The following is a 13,182-nucleotide window of genomic DNA, read 5'->3' as shown; positions in this document are numbered from 1 at the left end:
CATCTATAAAGCAAAGTTAACACAGAGGTATCTCAATACTCCAAAATCACGCTAAACTAAACAACTGAGAAACTGATGCCCTCTCCGGTCTTATACAGGTTTATCCCGGCCACCAAGAAATCTCTAGCACCTTCCACTTCTCAAAATTACTAGAAGGGATGTGATGGCTAGATACAGTTATGCACAAGGAACAATTACATTTATAAAGAGATTGGAGCAAAATGCCACTAAGTTTGGTGACTTCTAATAATTTCTTGCCAAATTTGGTGACAAAAATTAGTTGCAAAAATCATAACCAGCTTGGCGATGATACCTTCCTAATTAAGCAAGATAGCCATTTACTCAATGTCAGAATTGCCTCCTGTATCATTATTCTACTAATAAAATTTCCTGCCTAAAAACTACTCCCAAAAAATTCGAGATGTCAATATTAGGGCTTTCATAACACAAAACACCCCTCAATACTGCTTTGTTTGAATTCCCCCCCCCAAAACAACGGATGTTCTCTCCTAAGCACAGATGTTCTGATTCGTAACAGCATGAGATCGCTAAAGGCGCAGTGTTCCCACTAATGGAACACCCGGTTTTATTCAATGATTCTGCATATGGTTTTTGTATGAAAGATTAAAAAATAATATAGAACAAATAATTTGGAGTGCAGCCAGCAAAATTATGCCTAAATTTTTTTCCAAATAAAATTTTTTATATCATTAAAAAAATAGAGAAAATAACTTGAAAAAAAGTGGATTTTAATAACACATAATAAATGAAAATTCTGTGTCTCCTTGTGATATGCTGCTATCTATTGTTATCCTGGCTCCAGTGTTTTTGATAATATCTACAAGGGAATCATTTATGAATGTATACAGCCAATCTGCAGAAGGGTATCCTTTCAGCCAATGTAGAAAAAACAGCCATCCTGAGGCAAATGCAGGCATTTTTGCTGCTTAGCGCAGTCTCTGTGGGTCCTTTTGCTGCCTTTGATCTTCCTAAATTGAAAATATTTTGCTGCGCCTAAATTCTAAAAAAATCACTGCTTGTTACTTCTATCAATTCTAAATATTTTGACTCCTGGTACAAGTGTACTTGTTGCACTGACTCTGTCATCACTGGCCCTTCCCAAGCAATACAGCTGTAGAAACTTTCTTGTTCACAGGAAGAATCAGGTCCAGATTACAACTGACGGTACTCTTCTGTTATAGGGGCCGGATCTAGAAATGTATGTATGAATGGATGTATGTGTTCATGTGTGCATAGGTTCATATATATATATATGTATGTATATGTGTGTATCACAAACACATATATGCTTATACATACATACATTACTTAATGTGGTCTCGATAACAGAAGAGTACCCAACTGACTGCATTAGTATAGTTACCACAGATGATTGATTTATATAGTTTATCAAGGACAGGCACATTAAATTCAGTTGCTGGTTCCTTTTTCTGAATTTTTATGCTAAGTAGAGCTTGTGTATATACTAGCCAATAAGCATCACATCTCGGAAATTTTTCAAATATTTCCAAGCAGATTTTTCCTTTCAGACAGCCAGTGATTCTAGACCAGTTTGAAATAGCATGGCTTCAAATGGGGTGTTATAAGTACCTGCGATCATTGAGATAGCTCCTGTTTTATCAAACTTTTTTCTTTTGGCAGGGTCTTGGAAGCAGTAACCAACAGCTCAATTCTATATTTAATTGCAGATCTGATGTAGGTCTTACAAGAGGGGGCAAAGAAAATCCTGTAAATCACCCATGTCAATCTTCTTAAGAATTTATTTCTCTAAGTACCTACCTTCACAGTCTTACAAGAACATACACTCCAGTTTAGTGTGGAATCAAACCAAGTATGTAGTATTTTGTTTTATTTAGTTGATGCAGTCTACATAAAAGTGTAGTATTTTTAAACTCTGCACACAAAGTAAAAATTGAATAATTAGTCTGATAAATACACTATCCAACATTGAAAATAAAACACCAAGAAGAAGTGGACAAAATTATACAAATTTCAGGGTAGACGAATGTCATCGAGTTATGCAAACGATGTGAAATGCGCAACTCTCCAGCGCACGTCAAAGAAGATACAGTCAAAAGTCGTTAATTCGGAAACCCATAATTCGGAATGATCTATAATCCGGACCTTAAAGCTAAAAACTTTCTGCGCATGCGCCGCGTTGACACATGCGCATAGGCGTTTACGCGTAAGACCTCTTACGACTGCGCATTTGCGTGTGCGCAAGCGCAGAATACGTTTTCGCGTGCGCGTTTTATGTATAACGGATGGTGTAAGCTAAAATTATCTAATTATCTATTTCAGTTAATGTTGATGATTGCGTTGTTCCTTAATTTTTGAATTGGATCCGGCTTATTATTTTTTGCAGACTGTAAGAGCAATACTATAAAAGTAAGCTTGAACTTTCGATTATGTCAAAAAGAATTTCCGATTCTGGAGCTGCCGGAAGATCTACAAAACGAAAGTATGTTTCGATGTCCATCAAACAAAAAGTGGAATAGCTGCAAAAAATGGATAAAGACATGAAGAATGTGACAGAGAGGTTAGTGAAAACGAAAAAATTTCGATTGACAAGTTAGTCGGTATTCTCGGCACAGCAATTAACGGGACTTGAACAGCGGAACTTTGTAAGTGAACAAAAAATTATGTCTGTTTATAGAATTAAAGAGAAAGTATTATCACATAAAACGAAGCAACTTAAACAACTTACATTGAAAGAAATGTTTAATAAAGTAAACAAATAAATATTAAGCTTTTTTTTTTTTGTAAATTTTGATACCCTTTAGATCATAATTGTTCTTTATTTCATAAATTACGGTTTCATATTTTTAATTTTAGAATTTCTGCATGCCATCTTACGCGATTTGAACTGATGATCTATAATCTGGAAAAATCGATAATCTGGAATCGCCGAAGTCCCGACGAGTCCAGATTAACGACTTTTGACTGTGTAAATGAAGAAGACCATAGAATGTTCACATTTCATGCTGTTATTTCTGCTAGAGAAATCATCATAGAAAATTTGTTCTGGCCTCAGAGGATGCATGTATTAGAAAGGAATGCCAGACCATCATAAATGGAGTCAATCCCAGCAGACACACGATTTTACAAGGAGCATGGTGATTGGACTGAGAAGCGCAGGTTGGTCCATATGGCAAATCTCAGCTGACACACACCTTGACATGTCCACAGTGCACTAACTGTGGTGATAATGATTGGAACAAGAAAATGTGGAAAGTTCGAGGAGTGTCGGTGCAACCAGAGTGAAGTCAGCATGCATGGATTGACGCATCCACCGACAAGCGGTGAACACCCTCAAGCCACCCTGTATGTTCCCATATCAACCAAAATCATTTGCCGTCGATTTATTGCTAGTGGCCTGATCTCTCACCAATCGAACACATTTGGAATATTATTGGACGCCATTTGCAGACACTGCCATTGCAGCGCTCAGAAGACAATGGTTGACAAGGAATAGAGAGCCATTCCTCAGGACACCATCATAGTCTCATCGATTTGTATTTAGATGTTTTGGTTCGTGTATCACTAACCAAGTTGGTTGTACAACCTACTGAGCTGACGCTGTTCTTGCTCTGCATTATGCATATCATTTTGAAATAGAGATCACTTATTGTTCATTGCTGTCTCTTTCTGTTCGCTGAGTTTCATCACTTTCACTGCACTAATGGCATTCATTAACCCCTTCGCGCCGACTGTCACGTATACGTGCCAGCAACGAACGCACTTACCTACCAGCCGACACGCAGGCGTGCCAGAGGATTGTTCCATTCTCTACCGACTGTCACGTATTTGTGCCAGTACTTTGGAACGTTTTTCAAACTATAATTTCTGCCACAAGATGGCACTGTATGTCCATATGGTTTCAGATACATGTAAATTAGACCTTCTACTCGAAATGAGAGAAGCATGACTCACATACACGTGTTTTTGATTATATAAACAAACGAGGAAATAAATGTTTCCGAATGGCGTGATTTATGACGTCTCTTTAAATCGCACTTTATTCGCACGTGGTAGTTGTTTACTGTAAGTAGAGAAGTTTTATTTGCTCTAAAGCGTTGGGTATTTCGGTTTGCAGTTCAGTTTTTAGAAAATAATTAGATCTTGTTAGACGCGAATTCTTTGTTTTTACCGTTGCAATGTCGAAGCGTCGAAAATGTTTAACAGAGCATGAAATAGCAGAAATCATGCAAAATATTTCAGATATTGATTCTGAAATTCTGATATTGATTCTGAAAGATTAACTGAAAGACATTTTCCAAAACTTTGTTCAGAAGAGACTGATAAGAAAATGAGACGACAATGCTTCGTTTGTTCACATTCCCGGAAAAATCCTCCAAAACGGCAAATGAGTTATTATAAGTGCAAGGAATGTAACGTAGGACTGTGTGTAGATCCCTGTTTTCAAATTTTTCATACGAAAAGAGAATTTTAAGTAATATATTTAGTTTTCAGATGTATAATGTTAAAATTCATAAAATGGTGAGTAATTAAAATAAAATGTGTAAAATATGCATTTAAACAAGAAATAAGGTAATTAAAGTATACATATAAAAATATTTATAAAGCATAAGCCGTTTAAATACTCTATAGAGCATTATTAAACAATGCGTTGATACTTCGGAAATTTCATGGATTTAAGCTTAGTAGCAAAAAAGCCCCCAGCCCTGGAGAGACGCTTGCGTAAGACACTACTGGCCTCAGCGATAAGTGCGCGTTTTCGCTACCCGGCTCGAAGGGGTTAAGATGACTGCACTGACCCCACATCATAGATGCCAATATCTGCAATGGTGTTGGCACCAACACCCATTCATGGAATGGCACAAGATCATGTTCTCAGATGAGTCACCTTTCTGTTTCACCAATGATAGTTGCTGTGTATGAGTATGGCATCGATGTAGAGACAGGTCTAATCCGGCCGCAACTGTGAAATGCCCCACCACATGGCATCATGATTGGCAAATGTTGACAGGGAATGGAGAGCTATTCCTCAGAACATCATTCATAATCTCATTAATTTGTAACTAGATATGTTGCTTTGTGTATCGCTATCCAAGGTGGTCCTACAACCTACTGAGCTGACGCTATAATTTTGAAATAAAGATCACTTATTGTTGATTGCCGTCTCTGTTTGCCGAATTTCATCTCTTTCTGACCACTCCTTTTTGGTATTGCATTTTCAATGTCAGGTAGTACATTTATGGTCATTTCATTCTCTCTTGACTATAATAAAAGATTGTCAAGACAATACTGAAATTTTGGCTAATCTTTGGATAATGGAAACTTGGCGATTTTTTGGCTAAAATTTGGCAACCAACCCTGTTACAGCAACCTGCTAGTTTATACTGGAACTTTTATGGAACAAAAATGCTTAATTGTGACGAAGATTAGGTGCGAAATTGGGAGAAAGTGCAGAATCGCAAACTGCTTGCCGCGTTTTTAAGAATTGCACATACACGGTATCATCCATGTGCACGTCGACCTATTTTCACTCAAAAAAATCCTAGAATCGCACAAAAATGGCATTGCGCACACTCTTGACTTTATCCATGTACACTGCTAAAGTCCTAGTTAGTAACCTTTATCGCCTTACCAAAATGTCGCCAAACTACCTGTTACCATATTCCAAAGATTAGCCGAAATTTTTGACATTATTATACAACTATAGAATCAAATCATTTGTAAATGGAAGAACCTCCACTGCATTAACAATATTAATAATACTCTAGAACACAACACTGACACTGATGCTGATGAGGATTGGTAGTGTTCCTACTGAGTTTATCTAAAATATAATAATGAGCCATTGAATCTGGTTTCATAAATTGTTGATCCAGGAGAGGTTTAATTGAACTACATACATGTTTCTACATGTTCCTAAATTCTTTTTGGCATCTAATTAAACATAATTTGAAATTCAATACATATAATTAGCAACCTCTGTTGAAGCTGAAAACTGTCTTTAACTAACTGGGTAAATTTGGCTACACATTTTCCTGAAACCTTCTGTCTGTCAGAAATACCATCATATCTTTCCAAATACAAAAGAGGTGTGCTAGTGATAAACTTTTTCTGTTAATTTATTAAAAATAGTGGCAAGAAAGAAGTCAGTAACTTGACAATATGCTAGGTATGTTATGATTCTCAAGCAGCAAAAAGCATTCTTGAATGGGATATGAATGAAGGACTAATATTGTCATCCAGTATGTAAGAGTGACATGAAACCCATGGAGCATGAGGAGAGAATTCCTTATGGGGGAACCAAAGGATCCAGGCCAAACCATGAAAACAGTTTCAAATCATTATGCTTCCATCTCTAAATTTCATTTACAGCCCAATACAGTCAGATAAAAAGCATTCATCAGGCAATTTCCACACCCAAACTCTACCATTGGATTGCCAGATAGTATACCTTGATTCATCACTCCATAACATGTGATGCCATTGCTCAAGGCTCCAGTATTGTCAATATTTACATCACTGTAAGCAATGCTTCACATTAGCAGTGATCATTTTTCATTTATAAACAGCAGCTTTGAAGTGAAAATCAAGAGCTTGAAGTTTGCAGCAAACTATTATTATGCTGGTGTTGCATCCAGAGGTTTCTTTAAATTCCTGACAAATTTTTTCTGCTGTTTAAATCTGATTGACGTTCACAGCTCCCTACTTACAAGACTACGTAGTTTACCAAATCTTTGGGAACTACTCTGATATGCGCCCTCAAGTCGCCAAATATTTTTGGCGAGAAACTTCACGCTACCATATTACTATCTAAACTTTTTGTCTACATTTTGAACTTTTAGCCTAAAATGTCTCCAAAAACGCGGTTTTCGCACATGCAAAAACTACGTTTTGAACACACAATTTAGCTAAAAATCCGAAACAAAAACAAAAAATTTACATAGCAAAAACGTAAAGTTTCTAACCAAAAATATTTGACAAGAATCCATGTACACAGCGACATGTTTTAACTTAAAAAAACATCTACGAATTGCACAATGTAGGCAATGAACGAATCTACAAACTACGCACACCTCGCTTTAATAAATTAACATAACAACAATAAATTTCAAAGAATACCATGTACACAGCATTCTGTTTAAACTTTAGGCCCACCAGCGGCCGAGCGGTAAAGTCGCTGAACACTGGTAGTTCGGTCCGAGGTTCGAATCCCGCGAACGGGCTGGCTGCATGGGTGTTTTCGTGGTTTTCCCCATGTGTAACGTGTATACGAGCCAGTTTCCCTTAGAAAGTCCTCCACGAAAGGCATCCCTCCCCTTAGGCAGATAGCCCTATTGTGCTTTGCCATAATTAAATACGTGTCTGTTTAAACTTTAAAAAAAATTCTACGAATTGCACAATTTAGGCAAGGAAGGAATCTACGATCTACGCACTCCTCGCTTTAATAAAATAACAAAACAACAATAAATTTCAAATAATACCATGTACACAGCATTCTGTTTCAACTTTAAAAAACATCTACAAATTGTACAGTCTAGACACTAAACAACTAAATAAACTAAAATAAATTTCAAACAATTTAAAAAAACAACAATAACGACAGAAATTCATACTAAAGAACCAATGAACATAACATTCTACAAAATAAGAACAAGGATAAAATAAAATGCACTTACCATGAAATAATGCGTTTTCGAATAGCAGAAATATAAATTTCATACCGCCTTTAACATGCCGCCATGTAATCACTATCGTATTTACATGACAGCCAGACACACTATCCAGAAAATTTATACTATGGTTCACAAATAAATAAAATCACAAATCCCTACTTCTATCATGCACTGCCATTAAAAATAATCTCCCAGACCCTCTTTCCACACTTTTAAATACCCACTACCCCTCAACAGGATAGCCACAATCATATTTTCTTTTGCCGAACTTCAATTCAACAACTACCATTTTATCTTTCCCTCCCATCTTCTCAGACACAGAGGTGAACCAACGAGCTCCAGCGAAAGATTTTTCAACGTCAACAGGGTTGCCACAGAACACGCAATCGCGCCAAAAACCAGCGCAGAACACATATAGCCACATTTGGTGAAATTAGGGCATATATTATATTCTCCTGCACATGTCCACTTCAAAATAACATCATGCGTTGTATAACAAGGTACTCCTAACATCACAGAAATTTTCTGAACAGACTTTCCACAGCAATGACAACCTTCTCAGTGTTTAAAATCATCTAGTTTCCATTTTCCTCTCATGGTACTTTTTGCTTTGAAATAATGATTGCAAACTTGTCTGGCTTCTTTTATGCTTCTTTGGGAGTTAGAAGATCAATTTTACTCGCAGAATACACTATTACAAGAGGTTTCCAGATACTTTTGATCACCTAGTGTACTTAAATATCCTAGAACAAATAAGTAAAATTTGCCAAAATGAAATTAAAAATTTTTATAACAGCTTTTCCCTTTTGTGAAAAGATGATTTGGAAACTATGCTTTATTGTGACACTATTATTCTGAAAAGCGTTTTTAATGATAGTGAAGTATTTTATTACATTTATTTGTTTAAAAAAATGCTATGAAATCTGCAATGTTTTTACTCCATTAGGTATGACTTAAAATGATGGCTTGCTGTACCCTGATGTTTCTTGTTCTGCCATTTTGAAGAACCTCATAGCAGCTTGATATTTTACATGTGAATTCCAGAAAAATGAATTTGTGAACAACTTTGAGAAACTTGAAACCAGTTGTCTCATTCTTGGCACAGGATGGCATGCATTCTTCCCTTTTCTTTTCCCTCTAAGATCTGAGCATGAGGTTGGATTAAAAACAGCTCTGAGAATCATCAAAAAAAAAAAAAAAAAAAAAAAAAAAAAAAAAAAAAAAAACCTTTGTCAGGAAGAGCAGTTAAAATGTAATCATAAGAGATAGCTGCCTTAAAATATTTAGTACCAATTTTGTAGATAGTGTATGAAAAAAATATATGTAAAGACAAGTTTTCCTCTTATTATGAAGAAAAGTTTATTGGAGCACTTGGCATTATGAACAATGTAGATACAAGAGGTAAGTGAATTTTATATTTAGGAATAAAGAACCTGATGCGACACTGGCTTTTTGGAATTCTTTTGTTTTATGGTGTCCCAGGAATCAGTTTAAAAAGTTGTTCTTTTTTTAATATTAATTTTAATATTTTCTTCGATTGCATTTTCAACAGATTTAACAAAGTTGCAGCTTTTTTATTCAGTACTATAACAAGAAAGGTTTCTTTTTCCCGGCCACTGCTGTTGAAGATTCTATGCTGCAGCAGAATGCAGCTAACATTACTTTTTCTTTTAAGAACAGGCTTTCATCATTCTCTACCACCAAGCTATCTCTGCATGTCGGACACACATACTTTTTTCATATCAGTGCTCCAGTCAAAAACAGTAGTATCAGCCAGGTTGAGTTCTTCCATGTTAAACTTCATTAATACAATTTTCTTACACAGGCAGTAGATAATGGTAATGGCAGTAACAAATGGCAATCTACTTGCCGACTCTCACATGTACACTGATTTTATGTCTTTCAAAGATCGTCAGGCATCATTTGACTCACTCAAATAAAGCTTCATTTCATGCAAACTGCAACACTGACAGTTACTCGGCAATGTATTACTCTTGTAAGAAACTAACAGGATCACATTCATTGTTTAGTAGATCCCATAGCCCCAATCACACTTTATAAAATTGCAAGGAAAAAAAAAAAAAAAAAAATTAAAACTTAGGATCATGGGGTTGCAAAACCAAATAATTTGTGTTGCCAAAGTTGACAATTACTAGTTTTTTTCAGCAAAAACTGGCTTTTTCTCTACTAATACGTTAAGTACTAAAATTCCTTAAAAGCTAACAGATACAGAGAACTAATTATATCAAACTGTTGGAAAGCCCCCACTTATTTGTCTCATGATGGATTCATCTTTGTTATTTTTCCAACAACTTTCAAACTTATTTAATTCCTTCAACATTAAATTACATGACCCACTCCTCTCCCAAAAATTACAGAGATAATCAAGGAAGCTTTTATCTTGCATTTTAAAAACACATATAAGGTATTTACAAATCATAAACAGCGGATTAGGAAAAAAAAAAAATTGGTGGTTTAAACCATTATTGAACTTTTGAACGATTATTTACTTTCTGTTTACTTAACCGTATTAATTCATATATCTAAAACTGTACCTGTACCTTTAACAAACTGTTTGCTCATGGTTGTATGCAGATGCATACTTCTTATAACTCATTACTGTTGATTATAAAATTTATTAATGTTGAAGATCTCCAGTAAATTGATTTCATTAAGAAAAGCAATTTCTATAATCAATTAGTTCTTTTCCAGTATAATGACATGTGTAGTGGCCAGTTACCTAATTAACTACAAAATTAAACGTTTCTTTCGATTCTGTTCCATTCTTATTCACTATAACTTGCTTTCAAAATTTTAAACATTTCTTGATAGGGCTCTGAGAATCTGATAATACATCATACTCTCAGCACGTAATTATGACAAAATTTTCAAAGGATATTTTTAATAAACCCATTTCCTAGAGCTGACAGCTTCAGAATAAAAGTAATTTAGAGATGAAATGCCACACTTTTCATGTTATGATTTCCAATGACATAATCTCTGATAAAGATGTCTCAACGCATTCAAGTAACACATTTAATAGCATTTAGTCCACTGGGCATAAATTCTAAGCATCCAATTGATTTTGAACAATGAATATAGTTAGCTTTTGGAAAGTTTGTTGATTTCAACTTGGCACTATACTGTTTCATTTCAGTGTCATTCAGGAATTTTAATGTCACATCAGATATTAAAATATTAATGCTTAAAAAAATATTTTAGAGACAGCTATCAAGTCTTTCATTCAAGATTCAGAAAACAGTCCACTTGTACACTCTCGATTTTCAATCAATTTTAAAATTAAAGCTTTAGATTATATGTTTACAACCAGCATAAGAAAATTGAACATGATATTTACCATCAAGCTTGCTTTAATTTTATGGTTTTATATCATATATATGTTGAAAATCATGAAAATAATAAAACCTGATATTAAAATCACATGAATTCCATAACACTATACAGTCAGTTTTCAGTACTGCACTATTCCTAAAACGTATTCATTTTACAAAGCATTGGTAAAACATATTAATTCCTAATTTAGTTTCATTATGAAAAGAAGTCTACTTACCATGATAAACTGTTTACTGACAAAATTACGACTGTCAGCAGTAAACTTTTACCTTAGTGCGCGAAAATCATGTGATCGCTATTACTTTTAATTTTTCTTCCCCCCCTCTATTATTTATATTCTGAACTTATCGATAACCAACAGATGTATACTCCTAATAAATAAATATATAACTCATTTCCGAAAAACAAAATCCAATAATTTAATAAAAAAACCTTTTTGGAATTTGAATACATATATAATAACCAATTTCTAGAGATAGTTTCATTTATGTTTTCATGCGCATTCTTAATCTGCTTAAGATAAAACAAGGGCTATGAAAAAAAAAATCATAAAGCTATAATTTGATCTGATATTTTCACTAAATCAATGATTTATAAAATTTAACTACAAGTTTTTGCTTCATATTTTTTTTTTTTTTTTTTTGGGGCTCCTTTTTTTTATTTGCAGCATTTTAAGGATTTTCGCAAGCGATGACTGATGCAGTAGCAAATATTAACTCAACTCGGTTTGTATGTTGACCAATTAGGAAAGTGAAAAAAGTTATGCTGTGTTTACTCAACTCGTTGTATTTTGAACGAGAGTGATGCGTTCGTTTCTGTGTAATGGTACCCTTGCACGTTGATTTAACAAAGAGAATCAGAATTGTTTTTACAATCTTTTTAATTCGTATTTTAAAGAGAAATGGAAGGCATAGGCCGTGGTGGTCGAGGTGCTTTGCTACTTGCTGCCCTAAAAAACCAGCCTCGTCGACCTGGTCAAACATCTGAAAGTGATGCTTCTGCTGATTCGACGAGCAGTGAACAATCTTCTGAACCTAAACCTTTAGGTCGAGGTGCTTTTTTAAAATCGCTTTTACAGACAGGTAGAGGAAGAGCTGTACCGTCAGCTGAAGAATCGGAAATTCGTAGACCAGTTGGTCGTGGACGAGGCTTAATTTTAAGTACTGTTTCGAGTGATGCTCGCGAGAGTCCAGATGTTCCATCCACAAGTTCATCATCACCATCTCAATACTCTCCGCCGTCATCGGATTTTCAGAATCTGTCATTAAAGAGTGAAGTAGGCCCATTAAAACCAAGCATTGAAGGTCGTGGACGAGGCTTAGCCCTCAGTAGCATTTCGAGTAACGTCCCTGGAAAAGTTAAAGAAGTTTTTAGCTCTGGCACTACGGAGAAAGTTTCACCACGTGTTCCACCTGTTAGTTCACCTACACCTAAAAAGTCACCTTTAGAATTTCAGGGTGCTCCTTTGAGCAGTTACCAAGGTACATCAGGCAAACCTCTACACCTTGAGGTCAATTATGTACGCTTGAGAACAGTCGAAAACAAAGGAATTTATGAGTATCATGTAAATTTTGTACCATCTGTGGATAGTAAAAGCATGAAGTTCCGTTTGATGAATGATGCCTCTGTGAAAGAAGTTATTGGCAATGTCAAGACATTTGATGGAAGCAAACTGTATTTACCTCTTAAGTTGATGACATCCCCTGTCAATATAGAAGTGCATATGCCTACCGATAATTCATTAGTTTCTGTTTCCATAAAGTTTGTAAAGGAGTGCCAGCCGAATGATTGTTTGCATTTGTACAATCTATTGTTTCGCAAGGTGATGCGCATTTTAAAAATGACTCAGGTATGTTCTTTCTTTCATCTGTCTGAAAATGCAATACTGTAGTGTTTTCTTGTTTGTATATAAGTTAAATTTTTTTTTAAGAAGACAATACACGTATAAAATAGAGTAAAATTTTAGATTGTATGAGCAAATGGTGAAAAATTAAAAGCAAAATTTATTAAGCTTCTGGAATATATATCATCACTTATATGTATTGCAACGTAGGTGTAGTTTAGAGGTTTACAAATACGTAAACATGTATATATATCTATATTCATTTGCGGTTTTGCAGCTGAAGATGATGGTTCGGTAAAACCATCGAAACTA

The 13,182-nt window shown here is 35.1% G+C and overlaps 2 protein-coding genes across 3 annotated transcripts in view; one reads left to right on the top strand and one right to left on the bottom strand.

Annotated features, from left to right (window-relative positions):
* RagC-D (Ras-related GTP binding C/D) overlaps positions 1–11,401 on the bottom strand; it is a 53,058-nt gene extending 41,657 nt beyond the window's left edge. The window contains exon 1 of one of the 2 annotated variants that reach the window (XM_085812922.1): positions 11,245–11,401. In XM_085812922.1, coding sequence (XP_085669048.1) covers positions 11,245–11,247 — 3 coding nt within the window. In that variant the 5' untranslated portion in view covers positions 11,248–11,401. Of the gene's footprint in view, positions 1–8,648; positions 8,802–11,244 lie in introns of those variants that run through there. The other variant, XM_085812920.1, reaches the window with a different exon arrangement.
* Positions 11,402–11,773: 372 nt separating this feature from the next.
* AGO3 (Argonaute 3) overlaps positions 11,774–13,182 on the top strand; it is a 33,864-nt gene continuing 32,455 nt past the window's right edge. The window contains exon 1 of the mRNA XM_035370465.2: positions 11,774–12,876. Within this exon, the coding sequence (XP_035226356.1) occupies positions 11,929–12,876 (948 nt within the window). The 5' untranslated portion in view covers positions 11,774–11,928. The remainder of the gene's footprint in view (positions 12,877–13,182) is intronic.

Source organism: Stegodyphus dumicola, chromosome 3 (assembly GCF_044657685.1).
Source record: "Stegodyphus dumicola isolate Sdum_Otavi_A_Nest chromosome 3, ASM4465768v1".
In the NCBI taxonomy this organism is placed as follows: domain Eukaryota; kingdom Metazoa; phylum Arthropoda; class Arachnida; order Araneae; family Eresidae; genus Stegodyphus; species Stegodyphus dumicola.
The sequence above is the reverse complement of the archived record's forward strand: the minus strand, read 5'-3'. Positions and strand labels throughout refer to the sequence as shown.